The sequence below is a fragment of the Misgurnus anguillicaudatus genome, chromosome 18 (genome assembly GCF_027580225.2).
Source record: "Misgurnus anguillicaudatus chromosome 18, ASM2758022v2, whole genome shotgun sequence".
Lineage (NCBI taxonomy): Eukaryota > Metazoa > Chordata > Actinopteri > Cypriniformes > Cobitidae > Misgurnus > Misgurnus anguillicaudatus.
The window spans coordinates 6,562,660-6,588,339 of record NC_073354.2 but is presented as its reverse complement, the minus strand read 5'-3'; the positions used below and the strand labels follow the sequence as shown (position 1 = coordinate 6,588,339).

The following is a 25,680-nucleotide window of genomic DNA, read 5'->3' as shown; positions in this document are numbered from 1 at the left end:
ACTTTGCCCACCTCTAGTCAGGGCGGACAGGCGCCTCCAGTTGCCACCATTGTTTGTACATTCATAGAAAATAATGTGTTTAGTTTTTAAATGCATGGCACAACGCGACCATTCTCGCGCGGTGTGCGACCCCCTTTAGACGCGTTTCACTCCCTCTCTGCACTCACCACCTCTCTCGCTAAAGACTCATCATGACTCTCCACTGACTGCACACGATAAGTATAGGTCAATGCAAAATTTGAAACATGTAAATTTAAATAAGGTTATCTTTACAATGTGTGCAGGATGCTGCTGATCCACCTCTCAGAGTTTATTCAGCTCATTGTATTTGTAACATGTACACTGTTTGTTATTTTCAGAGTGTCAGGTTGAATGTAGACTTAATGTCATGTCTTATATGAAATAACATGTGTACAATGGTTCAGTATGTAATAAATTAACTTTACATTAACTAATTTGTTTTAGTTAAATAATATTCACAAAATTTACAATTTACAAAAGTAACATTTTAAATTTTTACTCATTATTTTTAATATTTACATTTTTTTGTAGACTTCACTATTGCATTGCTTAAGATCTTTGATGATATCTACTGTATTTTTTAGTGGACTTGACTAATAATGACTATTGCTTTTCTTTAGGATTTTTTTATTGCATCTACTCAATTTTCTTTGTGATAGGAAATATATTTAATTATTGAAATATACTACATTTACAGCTTTCAAATTTACTGAACATTTTTAAGTTTTAAAATATTTCACCCAAAAATTCAGTAGATCATAGTAAAAGTTTTTACAGTGTAGTATTATTTACACAAAACATCCCCCTAATGTATGTAACTGGTAAGAAATATAATTATTTAAATGAAATATCATCAAATGTGAAGAGGCATTCACGGAATTGTGGGAACGTCCTTTTACAGTTTCTCAAAGTAGATTTTATGGTGATTTGTATTTTTAACTTACAGAATCCATTATTTTAACAATATTTTACTGTAAAAATACACGTATAGTCCTTTTGAATGTAATAGATTTTTACAAAAAATATATGGTATTTAACTTTCAAAACCTGTACATTTGACTTTATTTTATAAAACAAGTACTTTATTGTACTGTAAAATTAAATGTAATGTTTCATTAAATCTATTAAAAAAAAATTTACCGTATTTTTTAAGGTTTTTAGAGTTAGCCAATTGACAGGTTTTATGGGTCAATGATGTGTCTAGGGCTGTCACAATGATAAATAATCGTCTCATCACAATTGTTTGACCTCATCGCGATGATTTCAGATCACCCCAATGATTGTATCTCTCTAAAAACACAAGGGGGAGTTGCAGCACCTGTATAAACGAGACCATATCTAATGGCGCTCCTTGACTGACAGTGTAACAAGATACATTGGAAAGCCATTAAATACAATGGAAAAAAAGGATTTAAAGAAATGCTGCAAAACTTTGATAAGCAGTATTAATTGTCAGGTAAAACATACATTTCCAAAACAGAAATTCCAAAGTTAGGGATTTTTTTCTTCAGTTTTTGAAAGATATATTTATTAAATAACTTTTAAATATGTGTATTAATATTTACTGCCAGGTAAACCTTGCAAAATATTTAAAATAATCACAACAATGTGTGAAAATTATTTCATGAACTAACAAAAAAAAAAAATCAATGAGAATTAAACATCGAAGCCCTAAAACAGGCAATTAATTGTCTTAATCTTCACAATTTATAAGACAATTAACCGTCAGCCAGATTTCTTAACCGTGACAGCCCTAGACGTGAGGTTAATTATTTTGTCCGTATGGTTTAATTAAATGTAAAAGGGTAAAATTTCAAATTAAATTTGCAGATTACTTGCATTCATTCTCTTTTTTATAAATATATTCATTAAAATGTGGAATAAAATATAATCATCTAGTTTAGTGTAATATGATTTTTTTACATACATTTTTACATCATTTGTCAAAAATTATTTAGAAAACAGAGCTGTTTTCAGCATATGTCAGAACAAATATTACAAAAACGCATTAAAATTTACATTTAGAAATAACTAATAAAATTATATTTTTAAATGTTTTTTTGATGATTATGCTTACATGCCATCAAAGTGGATAAAATATTTAATATTTCTAATTTTTTGGCGCAATGACGGTAATACAATTTGACATTTTCAGGTCCATTCAGTCTTAACTTCCATAAAAATGGTGCAAATGTAATTTTTTATTGCTTAAAATGAACATAACATAAGTTTTTTTAATTTCTCATCTTGCCAAACCGTTTTTGTGAGTTACAAATGCAAATGCAATAAGGTCAGTCACAAAAACAACTGTGTCTTGTTGCAAGCTGTTTGTAAATCTGTTTGTAAAGCCTGTATAGTCTGTACCTTAAATGAAACATTTCAGTAACATAGTGAAAATAATTTTGTTTATAAAATGTATGAGTATAATGAAAATAAAGCCATTTGAACAACATTGAGCTTGCCTGGAAAACGTCTATGAAAGATGATGTGGAAAAACAAAAGAAATGTCCAGAATCCAATCCAACAGCCAAACAACCTCGTTGCCTTTACACAACTCATTTCATATTCAGCAGTCCACATCACCCAGAGAGCCCAAAGCAATCTATTACAACCACAAACAGTTCCTGGGTTTGAACAAAACAAAAATTCATCGATCAATTCGCCAAATCCCCTTGTCCCAGCATCTCAGGCCGTGAGCAGAAACACTCTGAACAGACGGCCAGTCGAACGATACAAAAATCAAAATATCAAAGTACGGTATCAATTAGCTAACGTGAAGATGTAACCTCATACATAATCACTATACAGTCGATCACATGCCTATTAAATTCAAAAGACAGTTCAGACCTCTTTCTAATGAGCTATCCTGACTGCACTGAATGTCACCTACTGTAAGACAACTTTACACGCTAATATTTTCATTAGCACCCACATAAAAAGCTCCCCTAGCCCCACAGCATCTACACCCGAAAACCACTGCTCTTGAAAACATTGGATAAAGAAGAAACATGCTTTTAAGAATAATAATAATGAGTGTAAGATACTCACCTTTGGGTGTCTATATGTGGCCTCTGCATGGCTGATTTGAGGACAAGGGCATCAGACCGGACGGTCTTCTGAGGGGATGTTTTAGGGCTGGCATCAGACTCACCGCTATCATCATCTCCCATGGCTTTGACGTAACTGCTGCTACGCATCCGGCGGCACGGGATCTCCTCTTCCTTGTCGATCCCGGGATAACCCCCCCATTCATCCTGAGGCACCTGCAGATGTACAAACCCACACCATCAAAGTCGGTTCTCACACACGGATGAGAGAATATCACATCTTTGATCAAACATCACAAAGCGGCGTTTGTCAAACCCACCTAACCTTCCAGCAAGACCGGAATGAGTGAGGATTTACTGATTCAGGATGAAGAAGCGTACTTCTTATGACAAGTTCAACTGAGGGTAACTAGCAGAAGCATTCCACTAGTTAGGCTTTGTTGAACTTGAGAATTTGATTCAGTTCTTTATGTCCACTGGAATGCGAGGTTATTTTCAACCCATAGCCTTAAAAAAGAGACAAACCCAAATGTTGTGTTAAATTAACTTGAAAGTGTCCATATTTAACTCCATCTTAGATGACTAAGCTTCAGTACTTAATTTAGGTAAAGTCCAGGGAGGCTCAAGTCTTTTGTTATGCACAAATGAGGAATTATTTTAACATGAAAATAATTAAATCCTATCAAACTACAGTGTAAGGAATAATTGACGACGGGCCATTGAATTATAAGAAAATAATGCACACCAAGGTGGTAATGCGGCACGGCGCGAAGCGGAGTGCCGTTACACCGCAGGTGTGCATTATTTTCAAATAATTCAAAGGACCGGAGTCAATTATTCCGCTTATACCACGGTTACCACAAACATTGCTCTGGTGCCTATTTTTAAGACATTTGAAAAGTTAGGTGTGCGGTTTACAGAAAAATAATCAACACCCATAGAACACTTCTCAGCCAATCAGAATGCAGCATTCAACAGACCCGTGGTATTACTTTGACTAATGTATACAGTACTAGCAAATATGTGTTCGGTAAGTGATAAAGTTGAATATAAAGATTTGAGGAATCCGGTCAGTAAGAAGAAAGTCTCAGCTGGCACACAGCCCCAGATGTTGCTACTGAGAATGAAATGAGCTGCAAATGTCATGTGACTGATTACTGCTCATTAAAACTCCTTGCACCAGACCCTGTATACAACATAAGACAATTTCACTCTGTTTGGGCCAGTGTGGGGGTGCTTTTCTTAATAATGTAAATTTCCGACCTTAATTTCCCTGCACCTCGTCTTCAAGCTTGACTTTTATTTCTCGGTTTGTTTTGTTGTTGTGGCTAGCGACGGGAGCTGCTTGCCACTTTCGCGACATGAGGCTACAGGTTTGGGGACATCACACAAGTTAGGCCTACGTATTGTAACCTTACTAGCCTGGGTGCCAGCCGATCTTAGCCCCGCCCACCACATTTTGAAAAACGGGAAGATCGGTCTGGCGTTTTTCCGTTGAGGAGCTACTATGCGAGTCCCAAAACTGGCCGACGAATCAAATTGTCAGGGCGGGCTTTATACGATGATGGACAGATGATCAACAGTAACGTATCAACCACGTCACCAAAGAGCGCGAGTGTTGAATCTGTTTACAACGAAATGGCTGCCGTGGAGAATTAAGATGTGTGGAATCTGACATTGAGTCTGTTCTAAAAGATATCGACAGAGCATTGATTTAAAAAGAGGAACAGAGAAACGCGAGCAAGGCATTTGTTTATGTTTTCGCTGTCATTCCTACGGGATTCGGCAAAAGTTGGTCGCACTTATGGAGGACAAAGTTAAAGAAGCAACTGAAATGGGTATCACGGCGATGCAACTCGACGTGCACGACGAGATGGATATAATTAGAGTCGTTGTCAGCGTCTTTTCGGAAGCCTGGAATCGTGGCTGGTGAATAAGTGGAGGGACATGCTAGGCTCCGATATTTTTCAAGCCAACCTAATGGGTAGCTATCGTCGTGGATGAAGTTCACCTAACGTACAAATGGTAAGAGATAGTCTTACTCTATGACTTAGTAAATACTTAATGTTGTAATATAAATGAAATGTTGTAAACATAGTAGGTGTTGATGTACGTTAGCTAACTCAGACTTAGTATAATCACAATGATGTTAGTATTATTGTAGCGAAATTACTAGCAAATCGGTCAGGCTGCAAAAGACGACATTTCAACATACGTCACACACTCCGTTGCTCTGATTGGTCGTAGGTCTATCCAATTGATTGGAGAGGCATTTTTCGGTTGAGACACGCCTCATAATTTTAGCTCAATGGAGCGGTATCAGACTCAAATTCTGACTAGAATTGAGTATGACAACGTCAGGCTATAACCTTACAGTATCAAAGAACCTAATCAAATATGAAAATATGTATTTCTAAATATTTTATATAGGCTATAGGGCATTGCACGCAACATACATGTTTCCTTTTTTATTTGTTTTTAATGACGCGCCCCAACCCGCCCACGCAAATAAAGTGACAATTTCTTTACGCGTTATTAGATGACCCGTGGCGTGCATCACTATAACTACACATAATTTTAATTAGACAGTAAAGAGAAGAGAAGACGATGACAGAATGAATGGTAACAGGGATCAGGAGAGGTAAAATCCAAACTGCATGCTAAATTCTAACATCATCTTGCATAAGCAGCACCACAACTCAACATTGGGTAGCATACACCTCGAATTAACCCAATAAAAAGATGTTTTTTCATTGTCCTAGTCTTGCCTCTAACAGTTAAAGTTTAGTATCAAAATTTGAAGAGCACATATTTTGCAAAATCCACTTTTACAAGGTGTTTGGACATAAATGTGTGTCGGCAGTGTGTGAACACAACCACCCTACAACAATAAAAAAATCCACCCTCTCCTTTTTTATTATGTCTATTAAACCAAATCCGTCTCATTAGACATGCTGTTTTGATTCTCTTGTTAATGTTACATCACATTAATTAAGCCCTGCCCACAGCCACTGACTGACTGGTTAATTTGACCCAAAATCTTTTCTAAATGTGTTTGTTATCATGCTGTAGCACTAATGCGGCTAAACATAGTATTGTCTCAGACTGTATTCACTGCACGATTAATAGAAAAAAGAATCACAATCTCGATTCATACATAAATGCGATCTTCTTTCTAAATGATGGCGGTTCACTTGCATATACAGTATTTCCCTGTATTCCGATGCTGCGTTCACGTGTTCACGTATTTACAGTACGTTACAACAATCCAAAATGCTATATCAGTCAAACTTGTTTACACTCACGCAGTGTAAAAACCAAACCTTATTCATTCACCAATCAGACCCAATCGTTTCTCTCCTCTCACTCTTCCTCATTTGAAGCGTTACGCTGTAACTCGTGTGACGTATAACAAGGCGGCAGATCTAAACACAGTCGGTTTACTTGGTGGATTTGGAGCGACAATTTTCACACAAAAGTGAGAATTAATTGGGAGAATCCTGTTGGCAACGGAGAGAGGGGCGATGTAACAATATTGGTTCCGAAAAAAGTAAATACTTCTGACCGTTTCTCAATCGGAAGGCTGCAGCCTCCGGAGGTCGCATTTCTAATATTAACAATTATAAAGTTGACTATTATACTTAGTTAATCATAAATTGTTGTAATATGTTTATGACTTGCGAATGTTTATGACATTCGCAAGTCATAAACATATTACAACAATTTATACAATACAATATTACAACTTTATAATTGTTAATATTAGAAATGCGACCTCTGGAGGCTGCAGCCTTTGGATCGAGAAATAGCCTCTGTATCATCATTTAGTGTTTTAAAGTGTAACTATGTCATTGCTAAAAAAAGTTATTTGGTGTATTTTGTATAATACAATGTGTTTGCGTAGTTTATGGTTAAAAACACATCATTTTCCACATACCGTACATTTTTGTAGTTCCAGATATACTGTCTTCCTCAAACACAATGATTTTGTACAAAACTCGTGTTTCACTGATTGGCCAGCTAATCTGTACGTTGTGATTGGCCTGAATACCTCTGACATAAGCGGGAAATGTGACGCTCCTTATCATGTTTGAAAGATTCGCTAATAATGCAATGCTAGTAGGAGTTAACTTACAGGCTGTGAGTCAAAGCGGGAGGAATTATGATAATTTCGGTCTTCACTACATCAACAATCCCAGTAAGTAAACTGTTGCCTACAATCCGTGTATTTGTTGTAGTACAAGAAAAAAGATTTACATTGGAGACGATAACTCGCGTCATCGTTTACTTTGAGGTTTGTACCTTTTACATATCGTCAGTGTTGTGCCTAAACGAGTTCATTGAACGAAAGTTACTCTATTACTGCCTGATGAACATTATTGTGAACTCGCTCATTTTGGTGTTTGTGAACGGCACGCTCTCTCAGTTTAACGTCGTTCAATAGGGTGCCAGATTTCAGAGTTTTCCAGGCGAAAACACGGCTAAAACACACTGTTAACAGGCCTTAATGTGTAGCGGAAAAAACACCCAATCTGGCAACACCAGCCACCAGTGTTTCATCGCTGCATGCGTCATCAAAACAAAACACAGCATGAAGGTGAAAGCAGCATGTAGGCAACAAAGCAGTTGTTTAACATTAAATAACATCATATATTTGTCGCAAATCGTTAACAATTAACATAGACTCTGACTAAGCTCACGCTATTTAACGTGCACGTGCGGTGTTTGATACCTGCGAGTTGTCATACATGCGACGCCTCGCAGCGCTTCTCGCCCGGTGTGCGACCCCCTTGAAGCACCTGGCTAGCCTTTCAAGGTATGTGCAAGCAAATACAAAAATTAAAAGACAGTCAATGCTTATGTAAACCCTGGTTGGATGAGGATTTAAAGTTGGATATGAAGATGACGCATTTAGCTTCAGTGTTAAAACTGATAAAATAACTGCTGTCTGTGGTTCTATATGGACTATAAAAAGAATAATATGGGAAAAAAGAACTATAAATTAGTTCATTTTTGGAACAGTGAACTAGTTCAAAATTTTGAAATATGAACTATAAACCGAACTAGTTAATTTTAAAATTTGTGAGCTGAACTTTGAACTAGTTCATGCAGAAAGTGAACTTTCCCAACACTGCATATTGTTAACATGTACTAAAACACACTTACACACCAAAGGAAATGTAAAATTCCTGAGTCGGACAATATGTCCTCTTTAAAGGTTTAGTGTTTTTAAAGTTTTAATGTTGGCCAGTTTACAAAAAGCACAGATGCTATTAATTTAAATAATGTTTATTTATTAATGTCAGCATTCTATTGTTTATGTTTAACAACTAACACATTTTAAGTTTCTCATCTTAAGGCATATAAAATAAGGAAAAAGCTTTTAAGACACGTTATTATAATAGGGCTGGGTATTGTTAGGAATTTCACAATTCGATTCAATTTCGATTCTTGAGGCTTCGATTCAATTCAATTCAATATTGATTTACTTGCTTCGATATCGATTCAATAATAAGTAAATACACAAGCAATTAAGTATCTGAGTATATTTTTAAATAATGTGTGTAGTATTACTAATGTTTGATCACGTTGATGGTGAAGGCTTGAAAGAAGTGCTGCTGTTTGCCATCTTTGATCTTTCTGTTTTGATAAAGCGCGTCGTGTACAACGCTGAACGCTCTCACTAGAGTGTTGCCCACAGCGACGCCACTTGCCGGGGGGGCTGAATCGATTCATAGGATTTGATGAATCGATATTGAATTGAGAAACAAATAATTGCAATGCATTGATGAATCGATATTTTTACCCAGCCCTATATTATAACTGAAAGTCCTGTGTAGCAATTTTTTTTTACTTGAGTGCAATAAATGTAAAAAAGAGAGACTCGTTTGAGAGAATCGTGATCTCATTTCCCATGGAGAAAAACCATGATTCACATTTTACCATAAATCGTGCAGCACTAGTATTCAGATGTAACAGAAAGCCCTTAGTGTCTATTGGTAAGGGAGTGAGGGGCTGTAGCTCATTTGCATTTAAAGCATAACTAAACCCCTGGTCAGAGCCTCACTCCTCCCACTGGCAATATTTGAAAAATGCAAGAAAAGTAGGCAGACCCCAACGGAGATAGAGGGGATGAACTACGCTCGAACCAAGTGTGTGGTGAGATCGTAACAGGGGCGTGGTGAGCTTGAACCTGCTTACGTCACAACGTATTTTTTGGACCCAACATCCTATAGACCAGTGTTCTTCACTCCCAGCCCTGGAGAGCCGGTGTCCTGCAGAGTTTAGCTCCAACCTTAATCAAACACACCTGAGCAAGCTAATCAATGTCTTCATGAACACTAGAAGATCACAGGTAGGTGTGTTTGATTAAGGTTGGAGCTAAACTCTGCAGGACACCGGCTCTCCAGGATTGGGAGTGAAGAACACTGCTATAGACCTTTTGCGAGTCGACGTCACAGCTACGTCACACGCGCAATGTGGTGGCAGAAAAACAGTGGAAATGAATGAGACACGAGTGAAACGAACAATATAACACACTAGAAAATGTCTTGTTGTGCTGTTGAGTGTCAGAATATGAATGCCAAAATAGATGACCTGCATTTTTATAGTATATCGTCATCGAAAACACCATTTGAAGATAAACGTATGTGTTTATGGTTGCAATAAGACCTCAACCTGGAGTGATGAAATCATCTGAAAATCTTTTAATAATTTGAATAGAAAATAATTAGAGAAGATATCCGGAGTTCTGTCGAAGTCTGATTCCTCTATGTGTTTCTTATAGCGTTTTTATCACGTTACGTTTATAATTTATTTAGAAAGATTAAAGATTTGAATTAGTTCATAATATTAATAATATTACCATTTATTAAAGTTTTCATATTTTTTTCGTTTTCCATTACTTCTTTTTACCTTATATCTTAGCCTATGTTTCTTCCTGTTTGTTCTAAATTATGATGTTTACTAATAAATATATAAACATAACACACACACACACGATTTAAAGTGTTAATAATATATAAACAGGCCTATACAAATTAATTTGTATGTAAACATAATAGTTTTAGTACAAACACGTAGGCTATAAATATAAGGAAGAAATTGAAAACAGGAAATGATGAAATATTTAATAAATGATATTATACAGAATACATGATAGTATTGCTCTTATAAGTACTTCAGCGATTCATACTGTAAAAATAATTGATTTACCAATAAAGAACAAAACATATACATTACATGTATATGATATAATAAATGATCTGTGGGGTATTTTCACAGAAACTTCACAGACACAATCTAGGCACACCTGAGACTTATATTAAATCTGCATAATATGTGCCCTTAAAATCAAAGTTCAGATGAAATAAAAATGACTGTGCATAAACATTCATATTGTCAGTAAAGTTGCGTTGGAAACGCTGGGTCAAGGAAATGTCAAGACCTCTTAACCTGCCTTACATGTGAACAGTGAATTCATTAACACCTCCAGATTTATTTTCAAGGGATAGCGTTGGCAATTTTATGTAGGATGCATCCATAGCAACCACACATGAATTAACATCATGCATATAAAACAATGCAGCTACAATAAGAGATGTGAAATATAATGCTTGCTTATATAGTACCCGAGGCAACCACAGCAATTTAAGATGAAAACAATTATCAACATCTATTCATAGAGGGATACAGATGTGTGTAATGTGTGCCACTTCTAATTTACTAAATTATCTAGAAACAAGGCATCAGACGGTTCAATGCCATGTTTCAGTGTCGGATTGGGTGGAGCACAGTTTAGCTACTCTAACCCTGTGACTGGATGATAATAGAGTAAAATTACAACTACTGTATGGTATTTTGCACCAGCCTAGTCTTTTTACATATCATGTATTTATGCAAATGTCTATCCAAATAAATATTTATGTTAAAACACAGCCCAGCAAGCAATAGTCATAATTTCACCGTCTAGGTTGTATAGACTCGATATAGTCCACCTATGAGTAACCCACTTCTAGCCAAAATAAACTCGAATTTGGTTATGATGCTTTTTCCAAAATTCACAGACTTTTCGACAGTGCAACAAAAATATGTACATGTATTAATATTGTCCTACAGGTTGTGATCATAAGCTGTAATGTATCAGTGTAAATCCTGTAAAAGTAGAAGTGTTTTTTAACAAAAAGAAACATATTATTTATATAATTTGATTGTGTGCGTGGGGGGACCTACAAGACGTTATGCCCAGGGGCCTCTGAATTCTTAATCCGGGCCTGGCGTTTGGTGGTTTTATTTTATGTGTTCAATGGAAATCAAATCCACTTTGCATTGCTAAAACAATGTTTTACCATCTGAGCAATACATTCAAAAATGAAGGTGCTACGGAAGTTTTTTTATAGAAATGCTATAGAAGAACCATTTCTCACAAAACCCATTCAGTCAAAGGTTCTTAAAGGATTACGCCACTTTCATAAAAATCCTGATCATTTACTCAGCCCCATGTCATCCAAGATGTTTATGTCTTTTATTGTTCAGTTGAGAAGAAATGCAGTTTTTTGATGAAAACATTCCAGAATTTTGCTCCGTATAGTGGACTTTTTATTGGACGGCAACGGTTTACAGTTTCAATGGAGATAAAAATTGCAGTTTTAGTGCAGTTTTAAAGGACTCTAAACCCAGACGACTCATAAGAGTCGATTGTCATTTTCGGCAAAAAAAGAAACTACTTTTTAACCACAACTGCTTTTCTTGCAATAGCCGTGTGACGCGACAGCGTGACCTTACGTATTACGTTATCAAAAGGTCACCCGTGAAGTATGCAAAACTAGCGCTCAAGTGTTATAAAAAAGGGACTGTTCTGACGTTGTTGTATGTGGAATGATACTAACTAATGTTTTTGTTTCAGTTTATTGTTTGAAATGGTCCGCAAGTGTGCGTTCACATACGTAAAGTGTGACCTTTCGACATGATTACATAATACGCTATAGGTCCAATGGCGCGTAACACTGCTAGTGCAGGATGAGAAGTTGTGGTTTAAAAGTACTTTTTGTGAAAATGAAGATCGTTTTGCTACATGACCCTTATGCCGCGGTTGGGATCGTTTAGAGCAGTGATTCTCAACAAGTGGGGCGCGGCACACCGGTGGTCCCTCTAGCGGCATCTGGTGGGCCGCGTAGGCAGTGGTAGCCTACGGAAAAATTATTTTTATAAATCTTGTTATATTCGCATCAGATTTTTCTTATGAATTCATATGATTTAAAAACGCTCATTCAAGATGCATGATCTAAAAGCCCATTCATGTTTGAATATCGCATCAGCAATCGCGTCACATCAGATAGACCGTTCATTCAGATGCAGTAACGTGAATGGGGTCGCAAACAGCACGTCCGTGTTGTGCCATATTAATAATGCGGTGGCATCTACAATAGCTGTTCGCTGTGCTCCACTGTGATACCCTGAAAGGAAGCAAAATCCTCACCCCTGTGTCAGTTTTAAAAGCACAAACTTTCCCCTACTGTAGCGCCACTTTTTGACGTGCATTTTGCAACACTTTCTGAAGCTCGAGGTTTCTCCTTTCGCATCATTTTTTGACGTGCAAGATACTTTCAGTTTGGCTTATGCGTCAAATAAAGACGCATTTTAATTCACTGCATGTGTAGAAGTAGAAATCATTTCAATACAGCCGCTGAAAAAATGAATATACCACTTCAGTTAATAATTATGTCTACATGTAGCCTATTGTTAAGATTTCAATCCAGTGTCTGTTGACTTCAGACAGCGAACCTCAGAATAAAGTCCCCCCGACACAGCAGCAATGTACAATGAAAGGACAACGTGAATAATGTTTTTAAAAATCAGGGTTATTTCATCAAATATTCACTTTTAAATTGTTCAAACAATAAATATTAAAACATTAGCAATGTGTTGTTAAAAATTAATTTGAACTTGTTTTCATTGCAGTAAGCCTATTCAAACTCTGAATCTTTTTTGTATTTTAATTTTTTTATCCTATTTGAATTTAGCAAATAAAAATAAAAAAAATTATTAGGAATTTGGCGGAAATGTTTGGTAGTTGATAGAATGAAACAAAAAAATATCATTTAACCTATAACTAGTACATTTAGATAAACTGAAAACAGTCTTCAACAGTGCCTCTTAATGTTTTCTGCGTCTGTAAATTTTACCTTTAAAGATGTTAAATGTGGTACTATCCTTGAGTACTAATAAAGTCTAAAGTCTAAGTCCACCTTTTTATATCTTCCACTTTAAAAAAAAATTTTCTTCTCAAAATGACACCTATGTGGTTTGTTTTTTCCATTGGAAGCAATGACATTCCTCATTCATCTACAGGGGTACCACCAGGTGTACCTAAAGAGACTTTAGTGAAGCTAAAGCCATGTCACAATGCATTGTTTTTCTGTTAGGCTGCGTTGATACCAGTGATGGGCAGTAACGCGTTAGAAGTAATGCGTTACTGTATTCCGATTACTTTTTTCAAGTAACGTGTAAAGTAGGGATTACAATTGCAAAAACAGTAATTAGATTACTGTTACTTCCCCGTAAGCAGGCTGCGTTACTGCGTTATTTAACCTTGATTTTGTTTCGTGAGAGTGTCTCGTGTTGTGACGTGAGTCGAGTGACAATGACATATGAGCGCCGCGCCATCAGTCAGTGTAGTGTTGAACATGAAGAGACAACATGGAGCGCGAGAGAGAACAAGACTATGCAGTGTTTAATGCTTGGAAGTACTGACATTACTTTGAGTTTAACCTGGTTAAAGGTGACAAAAACATCAGCGTCCGCTGTAAACACTCTGCGTGTGAATAAAACTTTTATCTACAGCGAAAAATTCCACCTCAAATCTGAGCAAACACCTAACAAGCCGACACAGGAATGTGAAACTTACTGAAAAAAAAACCTTGAACCCCCAGCTGACATGACCGCTGCGGCTCCATCTCATACAGTGTCCTCAGATTGTATATTATATTCTATTACAAGACATTCATGCGAAATCTGATGTAAACAACAGACTATATATCTATAGTCTTTAATCTATAATCTATATATATAGATATATATATATATCTTTTCGCGGACTTCTGAGTCTGACACCTTGAAAGACCGAGTGCTCAGGTCGCATGCTTAGCAGGGCGCAGCCCTTAAATTGGGACACAGCTTGTGAAGCTTGCGACGGGACGGGTAGTGCGCTCTTTGGTCATATATTGTTTGTATATTTTTTATGTTGGATTGAAATGATACACAGGATTAAAGAAAGATATTTAATCAGAAAACAGAGTACGCGGATGATTTTGTCAGACGGACACCCGAGTGGATTGTTTTGTCGGATACAGAGCGAGTGAAACCAAAACTGAAACTAAATGCGCACACATATATGGAGTTTTAACAGTTGTACAGCAGTGTGAATATTTTTCTGGAAACAACAATCGTGGATCGTTCTCTTCCAAGCCGATGTAAACATAAGAATATATGAACATTCCTCAGATTTATTACTTTTGTGGACTACAAATGCAAGTTTATGTCATACTGGGATTGCTTGGCAAAGATCATTTACAAACATGAGACCGGATGAATTATGACTTGCGCACAATTTTTAAATAAAGGAATGTTGTCCCGTTTAGATTTCATGTTCATTCTATATGCACTGTCAGCCATGATGAAGTTTAAAGATTCATTGTGCTGCCCACCATGGTCCTGTGACGTTAGATCAGAAATGTCTTGTCTGCAAGTGTTATTTTTTTTTACAAAATAGAGTAACGCGAGTAACAAACTCATTTAAATTTCAGTAATTGTAATTGCGTTACTTGATTTAAAAAAATACTTCGTTACATGCTCGTTACTGCTAAAAGTAGTAGAATTACTTTGTAACGCGATACTCCCATCACTGCTTCCAAGTAACTTGACCAACACTGGTTGATACTATCATGTTTAGAAAGATGGTCCTCAGAATGTTTTAAACAGTCATTGGTTGGCCGTAATTTGCTAAATGTTGAGAAACCCTGGATTAAAGCCCTTTGAAGCTGCACTGAAACTGTAAAATGTTGAGGTCCCCTAAAGTCCACTACATGGAGAAAAATCCTGGAATGTTTTCCTCAAAAAACTTATTTTCGAATGAATAAAGTAAGACATAAACATCTTGGATGACTTGGGGTGAGTAAATTATCAGGATTTTGCTTTTAGAAAAGAGGAGCAATCCTTTACAACCTTTTCATCATCTAAAAAACTATTTTTACCCTCTCCAAATAAGATGTCTTTACAGATATGACTCTCGTTCACTCGGTTACATTTATTCGTTTAGCAGACACAGTTAACACAAATTAATCTAATCTAAATTTAGTCTCTTGAGGCTGTTTAATTCTTGCACAAGTTGTAGATGAATGATCAATACAGAAGGAAAAGTGTCAAATTGTTCATGTCTTTGTTACATAAGACGACGCTCTGTCACACATGCAGTATTGAGAGCAAAGCAATTAATGTTTTTGTTAAAGCCTAAAACACAGTCAGTGAAACCGTGGAAAGGAGAAGCGATGCGCCGCGTGTAGGACTACTTGCAGGTATCGCACACGGGACATCCACATTAAATAGTGCAAGCTTAGTCAGATCGCGTCTACTTCAAGATGCAAAATATGCGTTAGCAGCCTATGTTAAAGGGGTGGTTCAATGGTATTTTATGCATTCTGACTTATTAACACAGTTATATAGTTGTTTCCTTGTGCTAAATGTAGGCAAAGTGTCAAAAGAGCAGTTAGGTGTGTTACAGAGTATTTCTGTGCCGAATGCACTTTGCCAGGGTTCATACAAGTTTCGGAAAGTTTTTTTCGATTACAGCTCCAGCTGACGTTTCAGGGGTTTCTATACATATCACTTCTTTATATGGGCACCTCCCCCGGAAAACCCCGCCCACCCGTCAATCAGCGGGAGACGCTAGAACTTACAAACATCACATCACGCAACAGCTTTGTTTAATTTCAAAACTTAACAATGGCATGAAAGAAGAAGTGTGTTTTTGGATGTAAGGAAAAGAAAGTCAGCCTTATGAAAACAATGGATATAGTTTATTATCTGGGGTAGCAGCGGAGTTTTGTGTGTGTGTTTGATGCGCTGGATTTTCTTTGAAAAATCGACCGGGTCATGAGTTGCATGCAGTAAGTAAGACCTTGTGTTATAATGGAAATAGGCGCGTGCATATTAAATAAATGACGCAAACATGTAGTGAATCATAAGTTATAAGTGTTTTATAGTGTTGCATGGCTCGTACTCGCTCCTCCCATGGTAGTAACTCCTCCTTCTTCATTTTTTCATACGTTATCGGAAAGATTCGGTAAAGCTAATCTTTCTTTTATAAATCTGATTTTTTTTATTCATGGCGCGACACGCTTTTCGTCCGGTGTGTGACCCCCTTCAGTCTAATGCTGCGTTCAGACCAGCCGTGGTAGAGGCGTCAAGCGCGAGTGATTTCAATGTTAGGTCAATGTGAATACGCGTTGACGCGTCTGGAGGTCTCGCGGCGCGAATGAAGTGTTTAGTGCGGCGCCATAGATGCGATTCCACCTTATTCGCGCATCTAGTTCATGCGAATGGCGCCAAATGAGCGTTGCCGCGGGAAACACGTGAGTTGAAAAATTGGAACTTTGGCGGGCCGCGTTAAATAATCTGGAGCTTGCTCTAGTAGTGACGTGATTACAGAAAGCAAGCGGAGTCGCAGAAGCCCCTCCCAATGATACGAATTTCCGCCTGAATGTCTCAATGACTAGAATTTCACGCGCGGCTTTCATGCACGAATGAAGCGAGTAAACTCAAAATGTGAATTTGACACCTCAAACGCGGCTAGTGTGAACCCATGGTAAGCCGTACGCTCACCGTTCTGCTCAGGAGGACCCATTCAGCTGAAGTGTTCAGTGACAAGTTAAGGCAAGGTCTTTGTGCCTTGACTGGATTTTAAACCACTTGTGATAAAATCAAAGACAATGTCATAAGAAGAGCACCAAAGTTTCTTTCAGTAGGTCTCAAATATCTGGATGAGCATAACATAACCAACAACAAAGTTTGTGTTTGAGAATGACGCCTTTATACAACAGTTCTTTATGGTTCTTAATCTAATTGTCTGAGAGGCTTTTCCAGCCATCAGTATCATCAGGGAAAACGCCTCACCATTTGAATCATTCTGTCACTGGTCGTTTTAGAATAATAACGGAGGCTTGTTTAACCTCTTGAGCCGTACGGTCACATATTTGTGACTGAGAAAGCAGACACCAGAGCGGACGGTCAAACCCGCTTTTTTTAAACACATTGTGCTTAAGACAAGCGCATAAGTGCTGTGACAAATAAGAACATATAAATTCATACAACATATAAATTCAAGTCATTAGTAATCGATCACCAACACCGCACTCGTATATTGCTTCAGCTGTATGGGTGACAGCATGTTAATTTAACGTCTCTGTTTAAAGGGCGTCTGCACCCTAATAGTGCACTTATTGCCCTATTAGTACAGACTATAAACGCTATCACAACTTTTTAGTTTTTAACATGTATCCTGATGAATATATAGTGTTATAAGCAGTGGTGTACGTAGTAAAGGGTATATTAATATTCTGAGATTACCCACTTCTTTATTACAGCAGTTTCATACTGCACGTGTGAGCATGCCATTGTGCTTTCACACCGGCTGCGTTTGCAACACATACTGTACAACTTTCCAACCGTACAAAAATCTCAAGTACACATCACTTTATGTTTGCACTTTAAGTGCATGCTCTAACTTGTTAACAGGTTTCCTGTCATCCTGGGCTTCGAATTTGTGGCAAAGTAAATAGTTCAGCACAAAAGAGGCGTTTAAAGGGATAGTTCAGTCATCATTTACTCGTCCTCATGACTTAGAAAATATTTTGATAAATGATGGTAAGCACACAGTTGACAGTACATATTAAATTCCATCATATTTTTTATTCCTACTATGGAAGTCAATGGTCACTATCTGCTGTGTTTTTACCTTCATTTCTCAAAATATCTTCTTCTGTGTTCATCAGAAGAAAGAAATTCATACAGGTTCAGAACAACATGAGGACGAGTAAATGATGACAGAATTTTCATTTTAAAGTGAACTATCCCTTTTTATTTTTTTATTTACACACTTGCGAACTGTTGTATAAACACATGTGATATGACTTCACACTGCAAAAAATGACCTTCTTACTTAGTATTTTTGTCTTGTTTTCAGTAAAAATATCTAAAAATTCTTAAATTAAGATGTATTTTCTTGACAAGAAATATAAAATTTAAGCGAAATTTGTGCTTAAAACAAGCAAAAAAATTTTTCAAGTTTTCTTGAATTAAGTGTTTATGAAAAAAGTAAACTTGTTTCAAGAGACATTTTCTTATTCCATTGGCGGGTTTTTTGCTTGTTTTAAGCACTCATTTACTTAAAGTTTATATTTTGTGTCTAAAAACTAGACATATTTTCTTAGGTCATTTTGCTCATTAAGAAAATACATCCTAATTTAAGATATTTTTACTGAAAACAAGACAAACATACTAAGAAAGAAAGTAATTTTTTGCAGTGCATATCCTGTACTCCACCTGTGGCTTCATACATCTGGCCTAATGTCACACTCCTACTCGAGCAATATTGCGTTAATCATTTTGTTTTAATTCATTTTTTATGTAGTATCACTAACATACATATTTTGTAAAAAAAACCACTGAAATATGTATTCTATACATTTTAAAAGTTTTGTAAAGCTGCAATCGTGAAAAGCATTATAGAAATAAGCTTGAATTGAAAATGTTGTATATAGTCATATAACGTATTGTTTAATATTTTAATATCACTAAGGTTTTTAGCTTTCCTAGTCATATAACATGTTTTCCAAACTTTCTCCAATAAGCCATTGGTCAAACAGCTTGTTTCAAACACACCAGAGTCAGACAAGATTGAGCAAGGGTTTATGCTTTTTGAGAAAAAACTTCACATTGGCCTTTTTATATCTGTCTCTGCATATTGTGCAAGGAAAAAATGGCACACTTCATCAACACAGCTGCGAAAGTAACTTAAAACCAAAACACATTTCATTAGACATCTTTCATTCGATTTCTTTGCTTCCTTCAGAAGTGATAGCAGTGGGTTGTGTTGCTCTATCTTAACACACGGAGGCACTACAGACAATACACTCATGTAACTGAATGCATTCAAGCACTGAGAGTAAGAGAGGGATGGTAAAATATAAGTCCACTCAAGAGCAGGGATTTTGAGAGCTCAGAATGAGATGAAAGCAACAGATGTTGAAATGATAACTGCAGAATACTTTTGGATGTTTCCCCTCGATGTGACATTGTTTGGTATTATTGCAGAGTTCATTATTTCACCAAGACATTTTGTTGGGAGAGAGAAATGTCTTCAGGGCTTTCGACTGGGATGTAAATGAAGAAGTGTTATTCAATTATCCCAAACACAACTTTAACTTATCTGATACCAAGCAAATTGATTAATCAGGGATCTTTATAGCCAAAGACCTTTGAAATGTGGCCTGCTGATAAGTTGGTAGCACTTAAAGAGGACATTTTTAATATTTTTGTTTATGTATGTGAATTTGAATGTATGTGGAATCCATTCAGCTGATCTCCGGGTCCGGCGCTATCACTTGTAGCATAGCTTAGCATAATCCATTGAATCTGATTAGACCATAAGCATCGCGCTAAAAAATAACCTGGAATAATCAAGGACTTTGCTGCTGTAACATGGCTGCAGCTGGCACAGTGATATTACGCACTGCCCGAAAATAGTCCTCTGCCATTGAACGTTACTAAGGGGACTATTTCAGGGTGCTGTGTAATATCACTACGCCTCCTGCAGCCATGTTACAGCAGCAAAGTCCTTGATTATTACGCCAGAATGAGAGTATTCTTAGCTATATCTGCTTAGAAAATCACAACTTTTAATTTTCCGTCGGTCTTAGTACACGATGTAACTACAGAAGAGTCGAGTTTTAAATAGGAAAAATATTGAAACTCTTTGGTTATTTTTTTAGCGCGATGCTAATGGTCTAATCAGATTCAATGTATTATGCTAAGCTATGCTAAAAGTGATAGCGCCAGACTCGGAGATCAGCTGAATGGATTCCAAAACGGTAAAAATCAATTGGTTAACTCTAGGGGAGCTGGAAAATGAGCATATGTTTTAAAAAAAAGTGGAATGTACCTTTAAGATTTGCCAAGACACCACAGTCTGCCATCAAATGTCAGAGATGACTTCATGAGCTCAAACAAAAGACATCCAATTCCTCCAAGACTAAATATTCTGACCTATGCTAATAATTATTTTATAGCTCCATAAGTCACAAGTTGACTCATTTGTATATGTTTATATTTCTCCCAAGGGGCTGTGGAATAGAAAAGAGGAATTTTAAAAGAAACATCTGAAAGTTTGGATCTCTCCTCTGGGCAGCTCATTTGTCTTTCCCAATAACTAGAGTAATATCCCCAGAGAGTACAAGCCTAACCGTCACAGGTTTACACTGTGAACTCGGCAAACTACAGTCAGTAAGATGCATCTACATGTGAGACCAACGCATAGCTCATCATGTTTTCCTGAATGGTTCATTAGTGATCGTATTTGGTTTAATGTCACTTACTCTGCCTGTCATCTCTCTGAAAAGCTCACAGTCTCTATTAAGGTTAAAAGGGCAGGCCTAATTCATTTTAGTTCATGACCATACTGTAGAATTTGTAAAGTAGTACAGGTACAATGAAACTACTGGCACTTATTGCAATAATTAACCTTTAAGGAGGACAATGTCAGTAAAATGTCAGAAACTGACGTAATCCAGGCCATATGTACTCACAAACTAAATAAAAATCATGTGATCCATGCCAGAACTATTCACAATCGGCATGAAATAACTATTCATTATCTATAAATAACTATTCACAATCATTATGAAAATTACGTAATCCAGGCCATAGCTACTCACAATCAAAATGAAAATCACGTGATCCATGCCGCAACTATTCACAATCGGCATGAAATAACTATTCACTATCTATAAATAACTATTCACAATCATTATGAAAATTACGTAATCCAGGCCATAGCTACTCACAATCGTCATGAAAATCACGTGATCCATGCCGCAACTATTCACAATCGGCATGAAATAACTATTCACTATCTATAAATATCTATTCACAATTGGGATAAAAATCCTGTGATCCACGCCCATAACTATTCACAATCGGCATGAAAATTACGTAATCCAGGCCATAGCTACTCACAATCGTCATGAAAATCATGTGATCCACGCCGTAACTACCATATTTTCCAGACTAAGTCGCTCCGGAGTAAGGGTGTCACGATTTCGATTTTAAATCGAAATCGATCGAAATTAAGTCACAACCTCGAACTTTGAATTAAAAAATGGGATCGTCGATGCTGCCACGCCCCCATGTCACGTCCGGTCGGCTTGCCAAGCGGGGGAAAATAAACTCTCAGAAGTGCCTTTAAAAACATCCATCCAGCGGAACGCGATTTATATTTTAAACACGAGGGATGTATTGTTACAACTCCTTGAAATGCATATCATAAACCGGATTACTACCTAGTGATCTGCCTTCGGACAGAGCACAGCTTTGCAGGTGCACGAGAGAGCCGCAAAGATGCAGCGGGTTATATTTTAAACAAAAGGTATAGTTTGCCTCAGCTCGCATGAAACGCATAAAACTGAACAAATACGTAAGGATTATTACTTTAGTTTATGTTTAGACTTTGGACAGATGCGAGAGAGCCTGCACGTGAGACAGAGAGAAGCGCAGCTGCTCATGACGCACCGGTTTTATTTCAGATAATAGGAGTCCAAGACGCGCGCATTAAGTCTATCTGCGTGCAAGAAGGAATTCTCTCTCTACAAGCTCTCTCGCGTAAAGTAAAGCCCACAACCCCCCATGCGAGGAAAAGCACGCAATGTGCATGTTAATGTGAAACAATAATAATAAAAATAAAAAAGGCATATAATTTTTTTCTTTAAAAAAAAAATAATTTAAAAATCGAGAATCGAATTGAATCGTGGCATCAGAATCGAAAATGTAATCGAATCGAGGATTTGGAGAATCGTGACACCCCTACTCCGGAGTATAAGTCGCATCAGTCAAAAAATGCATCATGAAGAGAAAAAATTTTATATAAGTAGCACTGGACTATAAGTCACATTAATTTAGAAAATTATTATTCTTTTGAGGGCATTTTGTTTGGGGGCAAGTCTTTCTCCGTTGGCTTTAAGTTAATGTTTCAGTTAACAGTTTTTTTTCAGGGGTAGGCTACAGGAGCAGCATATAGCGCCCTCTCGTGGCTGTAGACAATAATGTTTTCCTTTGGTTCATGTTAGTCAGTATGAATAAATGTTGACATATAAGTCACACCTGACTATAAGTCGCAGGACCAACCAAACTATGAAAAAAGGTGCGACTTATTGTCCGGAAAATACGGTATTCACAATCGGCATTAAAATCCTGTGATCCAAGCCGTAACTATTCACAATCGCCATGAAAATCCTGTTATCCACGCCGTAACACTTTACAATTGGCATGAAAATCCCGTAATCCACGCCGTAACTATTCACAATCTGCAAGAAAATTACGTAAATCAAGGCCACAAGTACGCACAATAGACATGAAATAACTATTTACTATCTATAAATAACTATTCACAATCGGCATAAAAATCCTGTAATCCAGGTCGTAACTATTCACAATCGGAATGCAATAACTATTCAAAATTGGCATAAAAGTCATGTGATCCACTCCGTAACTATTCACAATCATCATGAAAAACATGTGATCCATGTCATAACTTTATCAGCAATAACTGTCATACTGCACAGCATTTTCACTGTTAATGTGGACGAGGTACCTGTTACTGGAACTGCTAAATTTTATTAGGACACTCGGATAAGTAACTAATTACCATGTTTTTAATCAATATTTATTAAATACTTTGCATTTTGGATTATTTGTCAATTATTTAGCCTCTCATGGAGTGTTAATATCTCTAATGTCAGAATTTACTCTAAAACCGATTTATAGGCCTATATGTTCGAAATAAACATTAACATTTTTAAACTATTTTTTCATCTTGCCCATTATACAACTGCTAGTTTAAAATGTCATGAAAACCTTTAAAAGATAAATCATCTTCTTTAGTGATGGTCACTTTCAAAACATTGCTTCATGAAGCTTCAGAACCTTGCTTTTATTCAGAGGTTCGGAGCGTGCCATTGGGCAAGTCACGTGATTTCATCAAATGAGGCTTTGGAAACTTTTCAAAACTCTAAAGGCTGCCACTAGGGGTTGTTGATCTCAAAGTGAACCCATGAACTAGTGTCTGGTGTGGCAAATAAGCCAAGGCCAGATGTTGTGGGTGGTTGAGTTGGTGGAAAAAGTGAAAAAAAACCTACCATTTGAGTGTTACTGTAAAATGAGTGGAATAGAAAGACCAAGGTCGATTGTTCGGGAACATGTTGAGAACGCTATGTGATCAACACCTGACATACCGCAATAACACTAATATATAATGGTACTTAATGACTTGTAAATAATTTAAAAAACATTAGACTGCATATACTTGCAATTGTTTGGGTCAGTTTCCCAGACAGGGATTAATCAAGGACAAGGTCTTAGTTATATTAGGACATTTAAGTAGTTTTTACAAACATACTTTACAAAAAACAATACTGGTGTGCATACACCATGTGGCCAATCACATGAGAGGACAGACTAGGATCATACCATTATGTAAAAGAAGGAAGGGGGACATACGCTCTTAAGATAATGAGTGTAGTGGTGCAGGCCAATCCCAGGACTAATTCTCTCAACTATGGATGTAGATTAGTAAAAGTGACCCGTGACTCACCTGTAGGTAGTGTGAAGACCGGAATGATGGTTTAAGGTCCTGATGAATCATGGGTTTTTCCAAATTAAGGGAGGACTTTCGATAGGCCTCTTTGGCCTGGCTGACAGTGAGCGTGGACCAGGAACTTCTCTTCATGAATTTTCCCTCGGGTGCCATGGACAGACCCTCGCAGGCCGAGCACTTGACGTCATTGTTGCTTTTGGAGGTTTTGAGGGAGTGGTCTCCAAAGTGACTGTGCATGGATTCCGGGAAGCTGTGAGCGACGTGCTCGTGGTGGTGGCGGCTTAAGGCGCCGGCCGTGCGGTACGTGCTATCACTGTCCAGGTTGTCGTCGGAGCTCCACCAGCCACCCGTACCTGACCGGTGCCTGCGCTCTTTGCTTTTGCTGCGCTTGCTGCCGTGCTTGGATGAGTGATGGTTGCCGTGGTGATGGTGATGACTTCCGCTGCCTCCGCCGTCGCCTTTGGTGCCGTTCATCTTGGACGAACCCTCCAGCGAGTGGGACTTGGTGAAGAGTTTTTGGACCGAGTGCACCAGGTGGCGGATGCGACCTGGACTCTCGCTGCGCTGCTCGCCGCCGCCTCCGGTGGCCGACGCACGTTGGTACTGCAGCGTGTGAAAGCCGTCGCGGTGGAGCGGAAGCTGTTTCTCAAACTGGTCCAGCAGGTTGGCGGGGATGCGGTTGCTTTTGCTGCTGCCGTGGTGAGGACCGGACGTTGCGGCGGCGGATGTGGCTGAGGCGGTGATGGCTGCGCAGTCTTCCCGTGCGGCCGGGTCGTAGTACTGTGAGCTGTAGTGCATTCTGGGAAACGTGCTGCTGGAGACGTGGTCGGCGGGGGCAGTGGAGGTTAGCGCCACAGGTGACATGATCATGCAGTCAGAGTGGATGGAGCTGCGTGGGGAAAGGCGATGATGGAAGTCCATGACGCAGGTCTCCGTAGGGCTGAGCAGGTAGGAGTGACGCAGGTCGGACACGTGCATGCCGTGCAGGTCATGGAGATTCTCGCACTCCGCCAGCCCACACGGGGGCAGCGTGGGAATCTGGTGCGGTGCACGTCCACCTGATAAGCACTTCATGTTCCTGGGTGGAGCGAGGCTACTATCCTCATTGAAATCTCGGGATGGCGACCAGGGGGAGTACTGCTGGTCTGTGGAAGTAAAAAAGAGGTTTTAGATTAGGGTTTATTAAGATTAATGAATGTTGAATTTACAATCAAGTCAACTTCGATAAGCAGTGACCAATAATCAGAATTTGCTGCAGTTTGACATTTAGCAGTTTATCTAGATTTCATGTTTTACATCATTCCAACACATGATTATCCAATGACTGCTGATGCTTTAAAGGGACACTCTACTTTTTTGGAAAATATGCTCCCCTACAGTTAAACATTTAATTATTACCTTTTTGGAATCCATTCAGCTGATCTCCTGGTTTGGCGGTACCACTTTTAGCATAGCTTAGCACAATCCATTGAATCTGATTAGACCATTAACATTGCGCTAAAAAATAAGTAAAACGTGTCAAATTAAAAAAAAAAATTAAAACTTGACTTTTTGGTTATTTTTTAGCGTGATGCTAATGGTCTAATCAGATTCAATGGATTATGCTAAGCTATGCTAAAAGTGGTAGCGATGGATTCCAGAATGATAAAAATCAAATGTTTGACTATAGGGGAGCTGGAAAATGAGCATATT

The 25,680-nt window shown here is 37.8% G+C and overlaps 1 protein-coding gene across 1 annotated transcript in view; it reads right to left on the bottom strand.

The window, feature by feature from the left end:
- The window catches only part of LOC141348983 (discs, large (Drosophila) homolog-associated protein 2b), a 154,370-nt gene that overhangs the window by 31,787 nt on the left and 96,903 nt on the right, over positions 1-25,680 (bottom strand). Inside the window, exons 3-4 of the mRNA XM_055185430.2 lie at positions 23,986-25,133; positions 3,070-3,284 (exon numbers count right to left, since the gene is read on the bottom strand). Of these exons, the coding sequence (XP_055041405.2) occupies positions 3,070-3,284; positions 23,986-25,133 (1,363 nt within the window). The remainder of the gene's footprint in view (positions 1-3,069; positions 3,285-23,985; positions 25,134-25,680) is intronic.